At 36.6% G+C, this 22,878-nt stretch overlaps 1 protein-coding gene across 1 annotated transcript in view; it reads left to right on the top strand.

Moving 5' to 3' along the window:
• The window catches only part of VWA8 (von Willebrand factor A domain containing 8), a gene marked incomplete at both ends in the record, with an annotated part of 186,731 nt that overhangs the window by 26,190 nt on the left and 137,663 nt on the right, over positions 1–22,878 (top strand). The window contains 6 exons of the mRNA XM_080612926.1: positions 8,867–9,034; positions 11,028–11,192; positions 11,600–11,649; positions 11,981–12,089; positions 15,004–15,108; positions 21,383–21,514. Coding sequence (XP_080469052.1) covers positions 8,867–9,034; positions 11,028–11,192; positions 11,600–11,649; positions 11,981–12,089; positions 15,004–15,108; positions 21,383–21,514 — 729 coding nt within the window. The remainder of the gene's footprint in view (positions 1–8,866; positions 9,035–11,027; positions 11,193–11,599; positions 11,650–11,980; positions 12,090–15,003; positions 15,109–21,382; positions 21,515–22,878) is intronic.

Raw genomic sequence — 22,878 nt, 5'->3', positions numbered from 1 at the left:
CTAATGAGGAGAGAAAAGAAAAAGGGGTGTTTCCATCAGAAATAGGGGACCATTAAAATAAAGGTAGCCACTGAATTATTTGATTCATTCCCAGTTAAAATAATGTAAAATAAAGGACTTAAAATGGGATAATTGTGAATTATTTGTTTTCATTCAGTTACTAACAGCAGAAAATTTCATTTTCTTGTCTTTACCTTGGGCCATCAATTTTGGTTTTCAGCTGTTAATTCACTGTTAAAAGCCTCAGAAATGTCATTACTGCTGTTATTGAGACAATTAAGTAACCTCTTGGTTTTATTCTGTAGTTTACTGCATGGGTTAATTGTATTGTGTATCAAGTAATTACTTAGAATTAGTTTATATTACTTAAATATTTAAATGGCAGATTAAAATTTTGCTTTTATTGCTAGAAGAGCTTGTCTTGCAGAGTGGATTCTGTTTCTGTAGCTCTTTGTAGTAGAGCCATCCACTTGATTGAACCAGTATGGAGATTCTATTATCAGTCTGTTGTATTTTCAAAAATTAAGGAATTAGATTTTGTATTATTATGTCCCTTTTTTTTTTTTTTCTTCATTTCTGATGCAGTTTTTATTGTGTGTGTAGAATTATAAAAGGTACACGTCTGGTTTAAACTCCTGTTACTGCAGCCTTCTACATCAGTATTTATTACATCTAAGGAAATCCTGCATCATTGTAATGTAGTGGCTGCAGTTGGGAGAGTAGCTAAGCCAGTTCATTAGCACTTGAGAGGGTGTTGCTCCAGGATTGTGCCACGAAACGTGAAATGCCCAGTTTGTTTACCCCGCATCTTCCAGCTTTTGCATTAAATGAAACAAGCTTCCCAAAAACAGATCACTTAATTAAGTCTCAGTCTTTTCTGTTTGGGGCAATCAAACTAACTGAGGTTAGAATAAGTGGAAAAATGTCATGTGGTATGTGCTGAAAAATGACAGATACTATGTCATGTTTTGGAAGATTTGCTGATTAAGCTGGATCTACCAAGTGGATGCATATGTATGTCACTGTCATTTCTGTAGGTACAGAATTAGACTCAGTTTTGGTGTATCTGTGAGCTATGTGAACATACTCATTTTAATAGAATACTTATGCATCCCTAACCTCACTAGCATCCTAAGTTATACAATGATAAAATACGAAATTGATTGTCAAGATACCAGAAAAATTATCTTCTACCATGGCTTGAAAGACTTCATGTAGTAATCAATTAAATACTCAGAGTGACAGAAATGACAGCTTAAATTATCCTGTTAAATGAACATGATATGAAATCCCCTGGAGTAGCCCTACACAGACTTGAGTTTGGTTTCTTTTAATCAAAAAAGATTAGAAAGATAATTATAAAATGACACATGAGAGTGATTGAATGAAATTATAATCATATTTGAGAGTGTGTGTATTCATATATATATGTTTGTATACATATATACATATGTATGTATATGTATACATATATACATATACATATGAAAGAGATTTCTATACCATAGAAAAGAGATGAATGAGAATAATTCAGCTTATAAAAAAATTAACCAGTGAGTGCAAACTATATAATTCTTTCGCTTATTAACTTAGTATGTTGGAAGTGGCAGTGAGTTTTTGGGAAGCTGGTGAGTTAGCCACAGCAAAGGCACTATCAGAAGATCACTGCAGTATCTGTCTGTCTAGCACAGGGAGCTAGGTAGCAAAGTCTGTAGAAAGAAGAGGCAAGCAATACAGTGTTCCAAAAGTATGAATGTTATTATTAATTTTCTTTTTCTATCCAGCTTTGCACAGAAAGAGGGGAATATTAGGTAGCAACCGTCAGTATTTGGATGAAGTTAATCTTTATTGGTGTTGACATGGTATATCTCGAATCTAAAAAGAAAACGCGTAAGAACCCCTATAGAGTAGCCTCTTAACTCATAGAAGTGATTTTAATCATTTGCAATGCTTTTATATCTTTAAATGTGTCAGCATTTAACTGGATTTGTTAGGTTAGCAGTTCAGACTCTGATATCTTGTTTTGATGTAGAGGGCATATAGATGAATGTCTGCGATGCAATGTGAGGAATATTAGGACTATGTATATATGATTCCTCATAGATTTAAATCAAAGGAGTTAGGGTTCTTTTTTCTTATATCTGTTTCAGTTCATAGAATGGGTTGGATTGAAAGGGACCTTAAAGATCATCCAACCCCCCATCATGAGCAGGAACACCTTCCACTATATCAGGTTGCTCAAAGCCATGTCCAACCTGGCCTGTTACAGATACATATTTACTTCCTTTTCAGCTAGTATTTGCTATAATGCAGGAAGGGGCAATACTTTGTTAAATGTGGGGTCATAACATTCATAAGCAATATAGACACGATGGATGATGCTCTGTAGTGATTTACAAGGAAAAGTAATTTTTAAATATCTGTCAAGTACTTAATTTCCTTTGTATTCTGATACTCATCAGGAAAAACATTTAAATAACCCATCTCCCTTAGTCTTGTCCAGAAGACAAAAGTTGTATAGAATGAAGATAAAAACCCCTAGGTTTCCTTGCAGATACTTGCACTAGTAAACCTGTTCAGAAACTCAGATTCCCTGCACCTCGGCCTGGCTCTCCGTCCAAGATGCAAAATGTTTTGTATGTCTGATGTAAATGTATTGTTGTACTGACATACTTGGTGTAAAGCAGCTAAAATTGCCTGACCCTGCCTGTGTGGGGACATAATACAGTTTGAAGGCACTGTTGCAAAAATACCTGAATGTGTTGTTAGGGGGAGGGGTGATGGAAATAAAACAGATCATTTGACATGTGGTAGTTCAAAAAAGGAAAAAAAATTCATGTGGAGGAAGCTGAAACCAATGACTATGAAATGACTGTTCTAGTTCTTGTCACATTAACATATTTATGATCTTATCGTGTGTTGATTCACTTCCTAAGGTAAACATTTTTAGCCTAGTTTTCTGATTCAAACCTCCAATAAATTCAGGTTGTTTCTTTTTTAGTTGCTTTTCAATTCTGTGCCATGGTGTTGCGTCATGAGTTAGGTTCTAACCAGTGCATGCCATTCTTCCTCACTGAAATGTTAACTACTGCAGACAGCTGGAGTCTCTGTGGATACTAACCTGGCTGACAGTGCTCTGAAGTACTGCAATTTGCCTGTCATCATTGTGGTTTGGTTTGGTTTTTTTATAAAAAATGAGTGAATAACAGTATTCAAGTGCAACCTGCCTTCTAATTTTCCTAACCATGCAGGGGAAAATTAGCTATAAAACCCACCCAGAAAACACTTGATTAACTCAGCAGGGAGGTAGGCTGGATAGTGAAGATGTAGCCTCCACCCCCTTCCATTACAGAGAGAGAAAAACATTGAATTATTTAGTTCTTGAGTTACTTTTCTAGTTTGACTAACCACATTAGTTACTATTACATTGATTTTAATAAAACCAGAAGATCATGTCTGGAATATATAAGTCAGTGCATTTGTGGCTGACATGCATGGAATCAAAGAATGGTTTAGGTTAGAAGGGACCTTAAAGCTCATCTAGTTCCAGTCCCCTGCTGTGGGCAGGGACCCCTTCCACTAGACCAGGTTGCTCCAAGCCCCATCTAGCCTGGCCTTGAACACTTCCAGGGATGGGGCAGCCAGAGCTTCTCTGGGCAACCTGTTCCTGTGCCTCACCACCCTCATAGTGAAGAATTTCTTCCTAATGCCTAGCCCTCTTCCAGTTTAAACCAGTTTCTCCTTGTCCTGCCACTACATGCCCTCATAAAAAGTCCCTCTTTTTGTAGGACCACTTTAGGCACTGGAAGCTGCTCTAAGGTCTCCCCTGAGCTCTTCTCCAGGCTGAACAAGCCCAGCTCTCTCATCCTGTCTTCAAAGGAGAGGTGCTTCAGCCCTCAGAGCATCTTCATGGCCCTCCTCTGGACTCATTCTAACGGGTCCATGTTCTGATGCTGTGGGACCCAGAGCTGAATGCAGAACTCCATGCGGGTAGGGTCCCAGGAGAGCAAAGCAGTGGGGGAAAATCAGCTCTTTTGACCTGCTGGTCAAGATCCTTTTGATGCAGCCCAGCGTACAGTTGCATTTCCAGGCTCCAAGTGCATGCTGCCAGCTCATGTTATCCTTCTCATTGACCAACACCTCCAAGTCCTTCTCCTCAGGGCTGCTCTCAGTCTATTCTCTGCCCAGACTGTATTTGTGCTTGTCGTTGCCCTGACCCAAGTGTAGGACCTTCTTGAATTTCATGAGGTTTGTACTGCCTCACCTCTCAAGCATGTCAAAGTCCCTCTGGATGACGTCCTTTCCCTCCAGCGTGTCGACTGCACCACACAGCTCGGTGTCATTGGCAAACTTACTGAGGATGCACTCAATCCCACTGTCCATGTCGTAATTGTAAAATGCAAAACTAGTTATCAGCATCTACAAAGCAGAAGATTTTGTAACAAAAAAGAATACACATTTTAGATGAACAGTAGGTCTGTTTGTAAACTCATCTTTGAGTGGCATTACACATTGAAACTTTTCTATTAAATACATATTATTTTAAGAAAGTAGTACAAGATTTTACAAATATTTAAGGGAAATAAGACAGCAAGTTTTTATAAAAATTGACATTATTACTTTGAAATTGTTTGAACATGACTTTTAATAGCCCTTTTTCTTACTACTTAATTTTTGACAATACTTTTATTTTGGAGGAAGTATGTTATCAGTTCAGTCCATTAAATAGTCATTGATTTCAGCGTTGCTCAACAGCTTTTCGCTTTGCTCAGCTCATGAGGGAAAACAATAATTAAGAGACTTTAAACCTGAACAGGTATCTTGAAAGATACTTTTTGGTAGATGCATACCATTAGACACGCTGTTTACCCATCCAGCAAAGTAGGTTCCCCAGTAGGATACAGCTGTATATGCTTCACTGCCTTTAACATATGTTCTACATCTGTCTTTAAATTCCTGGATAATTTGTTATTTCTACATAAGTATTATAAAACATTTGATGATTTCATTAGTTTTGTTGCATCTTCTTAAAAGAATGAGGTGCTTACAGTAAATTACAAGTCTTGATCAATGTCCTCTTCCTTCCCTGGTAAAATGAGGAGTAAAATGCATATTCCATTCTGCATCTCTGTAATTTGTTTTCCTTGTATCTTTTACTTGTTGGTTAGTTTTAATGATTTTAATTTGAAAAAAATAATGAATTGTATTTGACCTGTGGGAAGAAATTTAGAATATACCTATTTCCTCTGAGTTTTGTGATATTTGGTAGCTTGGTAGGTCACATGGACTCAAATTAATGTCCATCTCCCGTCCCTGGAAGACAGGCTGCGCCTTGGCTTTTGTAGTCCAAGTTCTGTTAGGCTGCTGCAGCCAGTCAGCATCGTTAGCTCAAAACAAGGCAAAGTTTTGTGTTGTCTTTACCAGCTGGTTGTTAAGGATCTCTCTTCACTATAAGAGACATCTGGACATTACATTGTTGGGATGTTTATAAGATATGGGAGGGAATGGAAAGACTTGGGTGGATGAATTTGTGTGGGATATTGTGCGGGTGGTGGGAACAAGATACTGCATTGGAAGGGACATCTGAAATGTAGGCTGCAGATGCAAGGAAGCCTTACCTCATTAGTTCTCATGTTCACTGAGCTACTTGTACTGTTGTTTTTCCACATTGTAGTTATGGTTGCTGTGCTTGAGATGTCATTACAGGGATCCAGTTTTCATAACAGGGGCAAGTCATCTTCTAAAAAAACCCACCAAACTTATCTTGAGGTAGCTTCTGAAAAAGAGACTGGTTACTGTTGAGCGATTTCTAGACATTTTAATGCAATTCTGCAATGTAATCTATATGTTGTACTCGGAATGATGCCTAGATCTGAAAAATTAAAGCCCTTTAGAGTTCCCCGAGAATTTTCCTCATGGATTTAAGGCCAACCAGAGTTTTCTGGTTTCTAATAAGCATTTTACAGAGAGAAGAGAACTACCATTTCAGTTCTTGTATTTTAAACTATACTGTTGAAATTTCTTGTGCCTCTAAAAATTATTTTGATTAGCTTTATGAAAATGTCCTCCTTTCTCTGGTGCTTGTGCATTTTGGTATGTGCATTGTGGTGAGCTTTTCTCTGTCCTTGTACCCTTTCTGACACTGTATAACTTCATCCATGTGCTTATATACTTTGATTTATGTCAGAATTAGGGTTTACAGCTTCCTGGATTTGTCGTCTTTTGCACTGCTCAGATGGAGGAGCTCACTGTGGTGAAGCTACAGGAAAGGCAAGGAAAGTCTGCTTAGGGTTGTCTTGTTCCTAAGGTGATTTGCCTTTAAAGATAAAAATACATTCTTGTAGGTGCAGTGTGAAACCAGGTTAAGCATTCTTTGTTAGGTATTTGTTGCATAGAGACATTACTTTCAGAGCAGCAGCACTGTGTGATGGGTTTTTGCTTCCAGCCTGTGGTATCTCCAGGTATTCCCTGGAGCAGGTATCCAGGTTACCATCCTTCCAGAGCCGTAGGAGCATGGGTGGGAGGCAGCAGCATCTGTCCTCCTCTGATGAGCAAAATAGTCCCTTGCTGCAGTTACAGTAAATCTGAAAGTAAACATTTAACAAATTCCCCTTGGCCTTTTAACAGGAATTAATACTTTTAATCTCAGGTTTATCATTAGGGTTGCACAATATAAGCCCCTCTTTCAAATTGTATTTTCTGTTAAACATTCGAGCCTAGTGAGAGAGGGAGGCAGTACAGCTATTTCTGAGTTTTCATTATAGAATTGTGAATATTTCTTTCTTTGGAAACATTTTTAAAAAATGATTTTCTATGACAGATTGCAAACTTTTACTTTCCTTCCTCTGAGTTTTTTGTATGCATTTTAGTTTCCATACCAATCCATCAATGCACAGATAAAACTGAAATAATGATTCAGAGGATGTCTTGTAGTATGCCTAGTTCATTGCAAAAAACCTCATTACTCATTACCAACCAGAATGCAGAAATACCGTAGTTTGGCCAGAGATATGTAGCTGTTTCAGTCTCAAGAGCAGACTTTTATGCTATTTAGCGCAAGAACTTCAGATGTAGATGAATTGTGCATTTATTTCTTTGCATTTTGGAGAACAGTTTCCAATATTGCGATTGTGTTTTGAAGGTATATGAGGAGTACAGTTTGGAAGAAAAGCGGAGTAGATTAGTACCCAGGTGGTGTTATTGCTGTTAAGAGGTGTCTTTGATTAAGAAGTGAAAAACCATGGTTGTGCATTCAGCCATTCGTGAGGCTGATTATGAAAGGTACACTATATATAGGTAGGCAAAGACCATCTGTAGCATACCTTTTGAAATACAGTAGATTTTTGAATAGTAAAAACTTCAGGTAGTTTCCAAGCTCTGGAAACTGTGTACTTTTTATATTTTGATCCTGTAAACTGATAAACAGCAGACAACATAGTGCAGTAGGCTGCTTCTCAAGATTGCACTGCTAATGAAGAGCATCTTCTTTCTTGAAGTTAATGATTGTTATATACGTCCTGATATTTGCTGCCTACCCCTAAAGCAGATTGTCTTCATATACAAGTTTGTGAGAGAGATTTATGTTGATTCTAGAAGCCTGCGATTTCAGCAAGCCTTCATCCATAGCGTCCGTGTCTCAACATGAGTCAACAAGATTCTATGGATACTCAAAATATTTTGAAACCATATGAACAGAATGTGTATTTTCCTCTGGCTAGTAAAACTCAGTCATAAAGTCTTCATAGACTTTTAATATGCAGAATCCAAGCAACTTGGCAAATAAATTGTTTGTTAAAGCATATTCTGGCTGTATCTCCAAACTGCGTTTAGACAAAATAGCATTTTGTTCATGCCAGGTATTGGGCTGGCTGCTGGAGACTCAGGTTTTCTGTTCAAGGAGGTGGAGCAGATTTTTGAGTTGGCCAGTGACCTTTCTAGAGAAGAATGTTAGTACAACATTTGTCCTTTGTACAAATGCTATGGGATGAGGAGAGAGGAATTTTATATTGCCTCTTAGTAGAGTATGATGTCCTGAATTAACAACAGAAAAGTCAATTAACATACTGATTGCTTTTTGAAAGAATTGGAAGAGTATCTCCGGGTTCCTGAGATACTGGTTTTGAGGCTAGATATTAAAATATTGTCTTTCAGAAAAGGGAGCTTGATCTTGAAAAGAAATAACATTCTATCCCAAAGGCTCCAAAGGAATATCGGGTTAATGGCTACATTTTTATTCTGGTTTTGTAGAAGACCATATTCTACTCAGGGAATATAATTCTAAATCTTTATAATTTTACCACATTCTTAAACATTTATTTATAGCACTATTTTGGTTTTATCATCCATGTTTGGTTTCAATGGACTTCTGTTCTAGTCAGACTAAAACAGTGTACCAAGGATGAATTTCACTGGTGCATACCAGGAGCAATCCAAGGCAATACCTGACTTTTTTTCTAAATATTTTAAAGGAATTGTAAATATGATGAACTACCTTGATTGTATGTTTATTGTATAAATAGTTGTTGCAGAATTTTTAGATGGCATTAAAGTACAAAATATTACACAATATAAAAATGAAAAGGTGCCACATATTAATATATACTGGGTATACACTAAAGTGTTTGCAAGGTTTTACATTTTATTAATTATAAAATACCAGAACTTATTTCTGTCAGTCCCTATAATGGTTAGGAGATAAAAGTCTAGCTCATGGATGCCTCACTAAGGCAATCAGCTACTACTGATTTCTACTGATGTGAATTTTATTGATTGTTACAGAAATAAATCTGGTTTGGGAAGCACCTGGAAGTTCTTTTTCAGGAGGATTTAATGTTTATGTAATGTTTACTTTTATATTTGTTAATAGTGTGCAGTTCGTGCAGCTACTGAAGGCAGAATCCTTGTGTTGGAAGGCTTGGAGAAAGCTGAGCGAAACGTCCTGCCCGTACTAAACAATTTACTGGAGAATAGGGAAATGCAGCTTGAAGATGGTCGTTTTCTTATGTCTGCAGAGCGTTATGACAAACTTCTGCAGGTATGGAAATGCTGTTTGGGTTTCCCATGGTCTTCTTCATGTTCTTGGCAGTGCTAGAATACTGTTACGGAGGGGAGAGTATTTATGGGTCAGATGGAGGCAATCTCATCAAGGTTTCTATGTTGGTTTTTTTTCTGGGGTGTTACATAGGATGACATAGGCAGGGTGAAAGCTATGTGAAAAGTCAAACTGCTGCTTGCAACAACAACAAGAAGTTTTCATCTATATCTTGTCTCTTCACATGAAAAAGAGTAGTCAACGTTAATGTTGCCTGAAGCCTGTATGCTTCTAAAATGTAAAAGCCACAATGTAAGAGTAACTAAAATATACTTGAGAAAACAGATTTAAATTCAAATTGCTCACATGAAGTTCAGAAAATGCTTCAGCATTGTAGTAGCCCCGTTGCTAAGCTTTTAAAATGTTAGGATACCAAAAAAATGAGGTAAAGATGAGCAACACTATATTCTTTAGTGTTGTCTTGCCTTTAATTTACAAAAGTATATGTAAACAGCCAATCTAAATTATAGGAAATGTTTAGAGAATTTTCTTTTGATAGGAAAAGAGATTTTAGCATCTGCTGCCATTGCTGCCTTAGCCATTTTCCTTTTTTTTGGGCTTTGAGTCCTACTGCTTTAATGTGAGTGGATACTTTTCAGGCTTTTGAGGTCCTCAGTAAATCTCATCAAACAGTTGTCAGTAGTACTCTGCATCTTACTTTCATGTACCATAGCTTCTGATCACATACCTGTCAGTCTCTCCTAACAGTCTGACACCTGCTTGCTCGTGTTTCTGTCTGTCATACCTAACAGTGGTAAAGTACCTAATTCAGACCCATGTGGCACAGTAAGGAAATTTACAATAAGCCTTCTGTCATTGATCCTGATTGAATGAAGTTGCCAACTATGCTGAATTGTAGTGGGTTTCTGAAAATATATCCTTATTTCTTATGCCTCTCATCTGTTTCCTCTCTCATCATCTCTCATCATTCTTCTGATCCATGCCTTTTCCCAAAACATATTTCTGATATTTAATTAGTAGATGCAGTTGTTAGAATCATTATCATTATATTTTAAATGTAAGCTTTTAAAATGTAATTGTATTTAAAGACTGAAAATGAGAATTCAAATTTAAATAGGATTTGGTTGCAATTATGCAAAGCATCTGCCTCTTCTCTTTTTTCCTTTTTAACACTTTTCCTAATGATAAAATGTTTCAGAATGAGTGCCTCGGGCACACTGCTAATAGTATATAAATTAAATAAATCTTTCGCTACAATCCTAAATCTAATATTGTTGTTTTGTTGTTTGGGGAATATTGTATTATATAAGCTAATGTTCTTTTTCTCTTCTCCTGTGTGAATAATTACTGTACATCTAGATCTGCAGGAAATGTACTCATGTATGGTTTCAAGGAAGATGTAACTGTGATGTGGGAAGACTAAAGAGTGCATTTTTTGTGTGCAGTGAATTTTTATATGATAAGTGAAACACAACATTTAATGTCCTCATAAAGGAGCATAGTTCTGTATTCTTCCTTATAATAAAGCGTAACTTGTAAATTAAACTTTTAAGATGCACATTTTACTCTCTTTTACAGTTAGGGAGAAAAAAGAAGAAAAAAACTTGCTCATGGTAACCCACTTCTAATATTTTAGGATACAACTGATTTTGTGGTCCACTTATTTTCTGGGGTTTTTTTTGTGAAATCAGTGTTATGATGATACTTTCTCAGCTTTGACTGTCTTCAGTCAAATTGCTACAGGCCAAAAGCTGCACTTAATCAAGCATTCTGTCTTATGTTCATTTTTTAAAAAATTGCTTTTACCAGCCACAGATTTGACTAGTTCAGCTCTCTCTAGCCCCTCGGAATGAAAGACGAGAACTTTGCCACATTCAGGTTGAATGACCTGTTAGACAGCCTGCAGCTTAGTCATCATGAGGCTTTAATGATGGGGTTTTTTTCTTTTCTTGTTGCTTTATTTTAATTAATTTAGAGTCATGCAAAATCAGAGTTAGATGCATGGAAGATTGTTCGAGTTAGTGAAGATTTTCGAGTGATAGCATTGGGCCTGCCGGTACCCAAATACTCTGGTAATCCTTTGGATCCTCCCCTTCGGTCTCGATTTCAAGCTAGAGATGTTTATCATCTGCCCTTTAAGGTAAGTGCCCTAGCAGAAGGGTTGGATTATGTGTACTGAGTAGAGCTAATATTTTGACGTTATGTTCTACTTACCTCGCCTTTGAAAAGAATCCTTGAGTAATAAATTTATCTGAAAGGGCATTTTTCATAATGGGGCCTAATAAATTCCTGGAAAGTAGGTTTATTGTTGCCAAGGAATGTTGCAGCAGAAAAATAACTTCCGTAAAACGTGTAACCCTAAAAGAAAGATTTTATAATCTTTCTGCTTTTATTTATTTTTTTTAATAAAATTAATTCTGTGTCAAGGAGTGAGTAGAATCCACATGTCTAAATTAGAGGGAAAAATAGAAATCGTATATCATGAGCGGTGACCTACAGTCTGATCCCCAAATTAATTTACTCTGTGATTTTATATTCTATTTCCAGGACCATCTTCAGCTATTATATTCAATTGGATCAAACATTTCCACAGAGAGGTAATTTTTCATATTTAAAAAAAATGAAAATGGAATGAATGAAGAAAAGTGGTGTCCTTTCAGGATTCCTTGCTATTTTTGTGTCTTCTTTCACTGCATAGAGACCAGAACTGAAAGAAATTTTTTAATGTGTGTGGGTGTATGCTCACAGAGCTTTTCATATGCAGCCTTCCTATAATGAATCCTTAATGCTTTAGAACTTCAATCACATCTTTCTTATTTGCACTCAGAAATAGTTTCAGCATCTTATACTCTATTTAACTTTTTAGACTTTAGTATTTTAAATATAGATAGCATGCATAAAACTGTGTAATTATTTTTTCCTATGCAGAGTTTCTCAGCTCCTGTCTTTTGCTACAACTCTCTGCTCTCAAGAATCTTCTACATTGGGACTTCCAGATTTTCCTTTAGACAGCTTATCGGCTGCAGTTCAGATTTTGGTATGTGCATACACATGTGCTGTGAAACTGTATGGGCTTAAAATTTCTTAAAATTAGATTTGGATTATTCGTGTTGTTAGAAGAAGATGAGCATTTAAAAAATAAGCCTGAAAAAGCCTAAGAATGGTTTGAGGGAGAAAAGCCCCGGTCAGATATCTCTGGATAATACTTTAACCAAGCATATAGCATAATAGTAAAGGACAAAATACGGCATGATGGAAGATTTGTCAAGTGATTAAATGTATCTTAGTTCTCAAAATGGATTTTATTCCACTAAATCATCTTAACTGACTTCAGATGAATCTATAGGTTACTTGATGACACTGACATAGTCAGCGAAGAAAAATAAAAATCACAACCTAAAAGTGCTTCTGATTTAGTAGTATGCATGATCATATTGATTTTATTACAGAGACCCTGTTATTCTCCACTGACACCAAAAAGGACCCAAAACAACCATATTCAAATATGGGTATGTGACGCAGTTAAACTGTGTGAGATGAAGCCTACATTAGGTCTTTGGGTTGGCTGGCAGATTTTAGAATAACTGTAGTTGTAGAGAGTTACCTGAAGACACAGGTTGTGCACACTTGAAGATGCAGTAGTTTCTGACAGCTGCAGACCACCACAGGGAAATACAACTACTGCACTTTGCTGAGTTCACAGTGGCAAATCAGTCAGGTCAGGACTACAGCTCAGGCAGTCTTTCTGCCTTCTGACAGGCTTTTGTCCCTTGGGCTTTATGATTGCATGGTAAAAAGTTGAAGTAAAAACTGAAGATGCCTCCTGAAGGAAGTCAGGGAGATGAGATCTGTGTAAAGAGAGAGAAGGGTTGGGGCTGGTTTACATGCAGGAAGATACAGTCTTGCAGTCTTTGCAGGAGGGTAAAACACCAAGACAGCTTCTGAAATCCTCTCTCCAAGGTACCAGGTGTTTGTAGAAAGGACTTTCTCTGTTTTGTCTCCTGTAAAGTCATTTTACCTATGGTACTGCTCAGCCGCAGATCACTTCTACGTATTTTACTGGATAGACATTAAAACATAACGATTACTTGTGTTACTGTGGTGTTCAGTCCCTCAGTTGTGCTCTCTACTTACAGACATATTTTTTTTTTCGAAATTAGTTATACTGCATCAGATGTTAAGAAGTGATTAAAAATCAGATACACAGAAATGAAATGTTTTTTGAAGGGCTTTAGGAAAGAAATACATGTTGGATTTTAAAATAAATTGTAACTTTTTATTCTTTGAGCTCTGTAGTGAAAAATTATTTTTAAATGAATGCCAGATGGCTTTCAGAGTAATGGAAAGAAAATGAGCCTTAAGCTATTATCTAAACTATGGAATGAAGGAAGCATTTTATTTTACATTAGAGAATGTGAAGTGTTATCATTGTATGACAGTCTTTTTTAGGTAGACGGGAACTGTTTCTTTTAGAATTAGTTTTAATCACTTGTTTTTTCTAAGCTGACTGTTCCTAGTAATTCTAGCTACAGCATTTTTCCTTCCCATACTGGGTCATTGCCTTCCTCTACTTCTAGTTTGGTTGATTCACTTGTTTCAAAGTGTGAAGGGAATACATTGTAATGACTAGCTTTGTATCTTCTGTCATGGATTCAAACAGTCCCAAATGTATTTCTTCAGTTGAAAACTCCTGCCTGCTAAAAGGGAGAATTTTTTCATTGGGTACTGTTCTGAAGAGGATAATTTCATACAAGCCGTTGTAATTATTATTAGTTTGAGATAATGTGGACAAATTGTATGTTAAGTCTTTATATATAGACGGAGCGCTTTTAAAATGCAATAAAGGACTCCCTGATCCTTTAAGCAGGACATTTACTACAGTGACTTAAATGGTTTATTTTTACTGATCTTTTTTAAATATGGAACATTATAAATAGTATTACTGATTATAAGTATAAATTCAATTATGCATTTCATAAAATATGCGTGTCCTGGCTTCATTTCTAAGCAACTCTTCTTTCAGTTGGGTGCCTATGGAAATCCAAGTGTATAACTGAAAATCAGTTGATTTAATTTGAATTATATAATTTACTTTTTACTTGGATGAGGGCTTAAAAAGTAGTGCTAGTCCACTGACTGTTTTTCACTACTGTTACAAGAAGTGCTTAAAAATTTACAAGTCTTTTTTAAAGCAAACAATCAAGCATTACTTTAGGGTTTTTGAAATCCATTTTTCCACCATGAAAGGCTTCATGCAAATGTTTCTTGAGTGTTCATATATGCATTTCCATTTCTTTCTCCACTACTGCAGCAAAATTATCAAATCTTTGTCTAGTTCAGGCAGCAACTGACAAAAAATTTAGTACTTGTAATTAACAAGGAGATAGGAAAAAAAAATGTTTTCAGTTTTGTGTGGAAAGTGCAAGCAGACTTAGTATCTCATTTCAAAACAAACCAGTTTTGATCAAACTGTTCAGAAATTTCTAAGAATTAACTTAAGTAGAATCTGTACAATGTGATAGAATAAAAATTAAACACTAGAAATTGCTGTGAATGTGTAGGTCAGTATTTAATATAGATTTCTTGTCATATTGATTCTTTTTTGGTAGTACTATGACTCTTGGTTACCTGTGATGGAATTTGTCTTTCTGATCTTTAAATGTCTTTAGATATCTGAGCGAGTTACTGTAGCTTCCATTTATGCACAGGAAAGAAAGTAATTTTTAGGATCTGGTGGTTCTAATCTACTTGAGACATCTATACTATAATGAGTTGCACTTGAGAAATGTCTGTTTTGAAATTTGATTGAATACTCCTTGTAGTGGTCATTTATATACTGCCCTTGCAGTTTTATTTGAAGTTCAGCGCTATGTAAGATTTTCAGGTTAATGGATGATAATCGAATGAGCCAATAATTTCTTTTTTAATTGTTATTATTTAATTTGTATTAGGATTCCTTTCCTATGATGTCAGTCCAGCATGTTATTGACCGGCTTTACCCCTGTAATGTTTTCCTTGGAAAGGAAGGCAGAACCGCAGTCAACGATGCATTAAAAGTAAGTATTGTACATATATACTATAATTCCAGGGAGCGATGGATTATGACAGTAGTTCTTCTGACTAAAGTTTCTTCACTACTTCCATAAAGAAAAGAAATTTTAGGTAAACTAAAAGGCTATATTATTGCTGATGCTAAAACAGTATTTAAAAAACCTCAACCTTCATAAGCCAGATTTCATTATAGTGAAAGGTGAGTCCCGTGTGTTCTGTAGAATATTTAAACCCCAGTTCAAAGTCTGCAGAAAACCCCTCATTATATAAGCAGTTAATTAACTTGAGAGTAGCTGCTTACATGGTTATGTGGTCAAATACTTAAAAAAAATACTTCAGCATTTGAGTTTTAAGAGGAGATACTAAAATGACAATAAAATGACAATAGAGACCACATGCACAAAATAAATTCAGTATAGCATGATTATAGATTATATTAGTCTCTGGGTTTGGTCTCTGTTAGTCTTCTGTTGCTTGTTGTTGCTTGATCTGTTTTGTTGTTTTGTTCATGTTTAATAATAGCTTAAAAAGCCTACAGTTATGATGAGTTATTCCATTTATCCTTTTAAAACATCAGTGCAGTGCCAGCTTTCTTTTGCTTTTGAATATGTTGTAGGAAATAAGCATTCACATCTTGGAGCATCTTTACCAGTTCTCTCAGTCCTGAAAATTAGAAGCTATTTGTATGTGAATATTTAGATTTAACCAACTTTGTAGCTAGTGAATTTTTATTTTTCCTAAAACCAAATCTGTGTGTCATGAAAATGTCTGTAGCCCGTCCTGCTGACGCCTTCCATATGCTGCCTTTTTGCATTGAAGCTCAGTCCTGTATTCCCTGTTTAACCAGGCTGATCTCCTGCCTGTCTTACTGAGTTTTGGGATGGACAATCCTTGCATTTGAAGTTGACCTGCCAGCTTTCATGAACTTTGAAAGCTGCCTCCTGTGGGGTCCTACCTACCACTTCTCTGAATAAGCCAGTCTGGCCTGAAATCCAGAATCTGTACTCTGTTACTTGTCTTCATCACTCCCCCTTAGGATTTTGAACTCCTTTATTTCATGGACGGTACAGCTAAGGCTGCTGTTGATTGCCACATCCACAACCAATTGCTCCTTGTTTGTGAACAGCAGGAGCTGTCTGTGCATCACTCCTGCCAAGCCAGTGCAGTGCCTGTGCTGAGACATTATTCCAGGCAGCCTCAGAAACCTAGATTGATTGTCATGCTATGTTGCCCTTCCACCACATGTCAGGGTGATTGAAGTTGCCTATAAGAGCCATGGTCTGGGTGGAAATAGACTCCTATCTGCTAGCAGAGCAGTAACAGTCATTTCTGTTCTTAATATGCCTTTATTTTAAATCCTTTATGTCACTTGGTTCCCCTGTCAGTTATGAACAGTGATGTTCTTTATGTTAAATACCACCAGCTTCCTCCATTTTCCATTTCTTTTATTTAATTTTATGTGTTGTGGAAGGTTTTGCTTCCTGTGTAAGACAGGTTGATTTGACTACTAAAATACCTCCTTACCATTTATATTTTTGTGGGTTAATTTGCCTTTATTTTTTTTTTTAATATACTTTCTCATTACTCCTTATACAAACTTGTACCATTATGTCAGCAAGTACACATAATCTTGGAATTTTATTCTAATTGCACACAACAAATCTTGTTAAGCAATAAACCTCAAGAAATACAGAAAATAACTGGTTTTGCTAAGGAACTTCTGTTTGTAATGATATTTTAGTAATAGCTGTGCCAAAACTGTGTTAAATACAGGTAAGAACTTTTTTTTTCCATTTCATAAGAAATATGAGGGAGAAGAGTTTGGCAGAAGCAAGATGATTTCATACTCTACCTTCCTACAGATTTCCAAAGAGTGTCCAGCTAATATTTGACGTTAAATACTTCTGTGTAACAGAATACAATTAATACAGTAATCTGGGAGATATCAAGAGTTGAAAAATAAATACTCAAAGTGTATTGCAATTGATGGGTTAATTTGTGTGAACTGAATAACTTCTTAACATCAGCTATCATTTAAAGAAAATAAAAAAAAATCGTATAACAAAATATAACCTATAGGCATCAGACTTGGAGACAGATATGGGGAAGTAGTAATCTAGTTGATAATGTGTCTTAGTTTCAGGAGATCTTCCCTTCCGGTCTGGCTGTTGGAGCTGAGAAGTGAGATAGCCAGTGGTTAGGCTAAACATCTAGTTTTGGCAGCAGTTAGACCCCGTGCATAATTCTTGAGGAGATCATATTCTGAAGGCACTGTCTTTCCAAGCCTTATCTTTAACCTGGGTAAATCTTTTCCTTATGTGCCTCCTTGCTGACTGAGACTCCACCAAGACCTAGGTATTCCTCTTAATCCTTATTCTCAATAATGAATTAATGTGACATACTGACTTTTACCTTCCCTGTGACTTAAAGTAGCTTGTTACAGTGTTAGTCTTGGATGCTTAAAGATGCTTTGAAATTCAAATCTCTTGTTGAGTGGATCTAGTTGGAATTAAAATCTGATTTGGACTTAACTCTGTTTATCAACCAATTTTTTTAATTTGATAGAAATGTCTCCTTATGTCAAACTAGTTAACATCAAAAAATCTGTTATGGATTGCACACTAATCCAGGATCAGCAGTGATCTAGAGAGTTGCTTATCATATAGCACATTTGTACAAGTGGTACAGTTTGCAGTGTTCATTAGCTTGCAACAGACAGGACAGAGATACCAAAATAAACTTGATAGTGATGTGCATCTGAATACCCTTATTTGAAGTTTCTACACTTTGGAAAGTTTTTCAATTTCTATTTTGATTTTTAAAGAAGACCTTAAACTTAGAAGGCCTTGCAGAGGAAAATATGACTTGGTTTGAATTCTGGCCTTTAAAATTATTCTGTACTTGCGTGAAATACCGTCATGAAAAGTTATTTTGACAGATGAACATTTGAAATGTGATTGCAAAAGTTAAGTAAATATTTATTTAAGCTTTTTCTCTATAAGATTTTTATATAGAGAAATTGCTGCTTGCAAGGAAAACAGTTTCCAGTTAAACATTCCCAAACAATAAGCTTAAGCACATATATGTCTCCCACACTATTGGAGTTTTCTTTATACTACTGCTAGGCATTTATAAATGTGGTCATCTTCATTTAGTCTGAGTTTGGTGGCTCATAAGATACTGCAACTGTTCTATACTTTGTTCCTCATTGTTCCATAAAATTTTAGTATTTCACTTCAGATTCATCAGAGATTTTGGGGTTTGCTTTTCTAATTCTCACATGCCTTTTGCCTGCCTTTTTTTCCCCACTGTTGGAAACAACCTCTGTTGGTTTTGGTGGGGTTTTTTTTGGTTTTGTTTTTTTTTTTTTTACCTTCAAATCAAGAGAGTCTTCCCATCAGAGTTTAGAAGCAACGTAGATCAGATTTGTCTTAATAAATGAGCAAGTCCCTTTTAGTCTACTATCCTAGTGATTAACTTTGCTCTAAGGCCATTCTCAATTATTTTTTTTTCATGCCTTCATTGATTCTGTGTTTACTATCTTGATCTTGTATCAAATCAAAGCTTCTTTGTTCCCTTTGACTCATTTTTTGTATTATTTTCACACCCACTTTAATCTTACCTCCTTGTTGAAAACTTTCCCTTGCAATAGGGAGTCTTCAGAGTACATAGGCACTCTCTCGTGGGGAGTAGGCTAATAGTTAGAAAACTGGCATCTTTTTTATTATCAACACTTTTGTTCACTTGTAAGATATTTCTGTTCAAATTTTGGTCTAAGGAAGGATATCTTTCCCTTTTATTTCCCCCAGAGTAGTTTGTAATCTTTGGAGTTTTGCGTTAATGAATGGTCTTAGTGCCAGTACGTACCATTCTAGTGGAATCTGTTCAGACTTCACTGTCTGTCCCATCTTGCACTTGAAGTTCTTAGGTTGCTTCTCATGAAACAGTTCAGTCCTCTTCTTCCTTGAAAAATTCTCTTTACTTCCCATGCAGAGAATCTTTAAGAAAGATTAGTTGCTTTTGGATGCCTCTTTTGGATAGCTTAGCTGCCTTGTGGGTTCAGCATAGTGGTTATCTGCAAATAAGTCTCATTTAAGCTCTTTTTTTTTAAGCTGTTCCTTTGACCAGCTGCATCACCAGCATCTTCTGTGGTTTCAGTGCTGAGACATTACTGATCACTTAGATACTTCCAAGTAGTCAGAATGCCTCTTCTTCTTTTTTTCTAGTTTTTACAGTTTGCCTTTTCTCACATGTTTCTAGGTGTGTAGAATGTGGCCTGATAATTACGAACTGCCAAACCACTTCCCTTATTTTTGGTGCCTAGTCTTCTTTTTGATTTCTTCTTGAGTCTGAGGCACTGGGAGGTACCGTACCTCCCAGACTTTCTGATACTGAATGTGCTCAAAAGTTGTCCTTCCAAGCCACAAATATTTTTTCCTTTGCAGCTATCAACTTGGACTTTGTGTGGAGGAAGTTGTTTCTGGCTCAGGCAGAAGTATGTTTAATGTGTTGTACATCCACTTCATGCCACACTCTGATTCCATATCTAGCTGTCATAATTCTAAATAAAGAACTATGTCAAAAAGATCTGCCTTAGTCTGAAAGCTACAAACATTTTTGTTTGCTGCTACTGTTCAGGTGTAAGTGTGGTAATGTGCTTACATGTGATCAATTCAGATTGTACACATTCAGTTAGGTGAATTCAAGTTGTATAAATTCAGTAATGATCTTCACAGAGATAGTCCTCTTTCACCATCCTAATTTAGGGTCTAAAAGGCTGGCTGCAGAACCCTCAACAACATTTTAAGAAAACAAACAAATAAACAACCCCCAAAAAACTCAAACCAAAGAACACCCTAGAAATTTTAGACCCCCAAGATCTTTGTATACAAAGTCTGCTGCTGCTGTCTGCAAATCTTTCTTGTTGATGCAGAAGCTGCTGGTGCAGATAATCTTCTTCTTACTCCCAGTTATTTTCTTTCGTTGGTATACAATTAAGGGATTTTAGTGTACAAGCACTTTTCAATTTTGTGTATGAGCAGTTTTGGCCCTATCCAAAATGCTATTAACTTAGTAAGAATATTGCAATTTACTAATGAACATAAGACTGGTTCATTTAACAGAATTATAGTTGGAGCGTTTCTTAGAATCAGTTTTGAGATACTGCTCAGTAGGCATTCATGTCCTCTGTGGTTGTTTAAACATTTAATGCTATCTGAAGTAGACTCAGCTGTTACAATAAGGATATAATTTGGTGCAGTCCTTTACTGATCATTTATCTTAAATTCATGTTTAAACATGAAATTTTTGTAGGCTCTTGTTCCAGAATGGGAATTTACAAAGTGATGAAGAGCCAAAGTGTTTATATGATTGAATGTCAGTTTTCTTTCTCAACTTTAGAAGGCAGTGCTGTGAATCCCAGTAGTAATGAAACTACATGCTTTTGGAGAATTATTTTACATTAGTTACTTCTGGTTTTAAAAATTTTTTTTTTTTTTTTTTAAAGGATTTTAAGGAGTTGAACAATACTCATTTTCTCTGGTTTACTCAGCTTCCACTGGAATAAAGTGACTCTATGAGTTCAGTAATTTCAGTTAGTGGCTCTTTTGTGCATAAGCGCTCGTGATTGACTTCCCCTTCACTAGCTAGCAAAATAGACTTTGTGCAGGGTATTTTAAATGGTTTCTATGCTTCCTATATGCAGCATAAAATAGAGTATAATGCTTAAAAGAGGATTGGGAAGACAAATGTCCCCTTCTTTGTCCTTGTTATACCCAGAACATGCTGAAGGCTTAATTTGTACAGGTTATCCTCAATTTTCATTGTATGATAAGGCTTTGGAGCTAAGTAAACATAGTGTTTGATGGTTATTTTTATTGGTAGCCAGATGTTTAAATCTGCAATTGGTTATAATGACCTGCAGAGACAGGTGATCTATTATTACACATGCTAAAGGCTATCATCTGTTTCTGTTATTATTTTGATCTGTCAGGCTAAGACTTGGCAAAGTCATCATATGACATTTTCACTTTACATCTGTCACTACAGTCAGAAAAAGTAGATGATATGCAATCTTTTTACTTTGATTTTAAATGCAAGATGTATGGGCCAACATGAATGTGAACACAGGTATGTGAAGTGAAAGTTGAAGTAAAGTAAATGGATTTAGGACTTCACAAGCACTTGAGTATACTTCTGGCCTTGTTTTCAGAAGGAGAAGTTTTAAAACCCAGAAAGCTGTATTTGATAATTAATTTTCTTCATTCCCTAATTCTGCAGCGTTTTGAACTTCAGGATTCAAAAAGCCACTTGCTTCCCCGAAGGATTACCAAAGTAGAAAGTGCACGTGGAAACAAACCGTTCAAGGCTGATGTAACTGTCCAGATTGGCGAAAAAGAAGTGACATTCCAGGTATGAATTTATATCTTCATAAAACTATAGATGTTTTTAGATAGAAATTTTTTTCATCTCATTGAGATTTTGACACACTTGATACGAAAACTCATTTGCACTGAATATATTTTGGTAGTATAACACATTTTTTAGATACTGTAATATTTAATTATGGATATACAAGATTTTGTTGCTAGATAAACTCATACTTTCCTACATGTGATTCATTAAAGTTTCTTGTGTTAAAAGAAATGCTAAAGAGTGGATGAAAGAAAAGACTCTAGATTTCCTTTTCTTTTTTTTTTTTTTACTGTATTAGAATAACAGAGTACTTATGATGCTTTTGGTGCTGCTTTCCCTTTTTTGCTCTAATAAAAACAATTGTATTTGTCTACACTTCAAGTAAAATCTAATGACTGCATGGTGATGTTCTGATAGAAGATGTTGGGAAAGCAGAACGAAAGTAGTCACATCAATCACAGAATCACAGAATCCCGAGGGTTGGAAGGGACCTCAAAAGATCATCTAGTCCAACCCCCCTGCAAGAGCAGGGTAACCTAGAGTACATCACACAGGAACTTGTCCAGCCGGGCCTTGAATATCTCCAACGTAGGAGACTCCACAACCCCCCTGGGCAACCTGTTCCAGTGCTCTGTCACTCTCACAGTAAAGAAGTTTTTCCTGATGTTCACATGGAACCTCTTATGCTCCAGTTTACACCCATTACCCCTTGTCCTGTCACTAGACATCACTGAGAAAAGCCTAGCTCCATCATCCTGACACTCACCCTTTACATATTTGTCAACATTGATGAGGTCCCACCTCAGTCTCCTCTTCTCCAAGCTAAAGAGACCCAGCTCCCTCAGCCTTTCCTCATAAGGGAGATGCTCCACTCCCTTAATCATCTTAGTTGCCCTGCGCTGGACTCTCTCCAGCAGGTCCCTGTCCTTCTTGAACTGAGGGGCCCAGAACTGGACACAATATTCCAGATGCGGCCTCACCAAGGCAGAGTAGAGGGGGAGGAGAACCTCTCTTGACCTACTGACCACACCCTTTCTAATGCACCCTAGGATGCCATTGGCCTTCTTGGCCACAAGGGCACATTGCTGGCTCATGGTCATCCTCCCATCCACCAGGACCCCCAGGTCCCTTTCCCCTTCACTACTTTCCAGCAGGTCAACCCCCAACATGTACTGGTACATGGGGTTGTTCCTCCCCAGATGCAAGACTCTACACTTGCCCTTGTTGAGTTTCATCAAGTTTCTCCCCACCCAACTCTCCAGCCTGTCCAGGTCTCGCTGAATGGCAACACAGCCTTCTGGCGTGTCAGCCACTCCTCCCAGTTTAGTGTCATCAGTGAACTTGCTGAGGGTACATTCAGT

This window comes from Psittacula echo (genome assembly GCF_963264785.1).
Source record: "Psittacula echo genome assembly, chromosome: 3".
Lineage (NCBI taxonomy): Eukaryota > Metazoa > Chordata > Aves > Psittaciformes > Psittacidae > Psittacula > Psittacula echo.
This window is presented reverse-complemented; position numbering and strand designations above follow the sequence as displayed.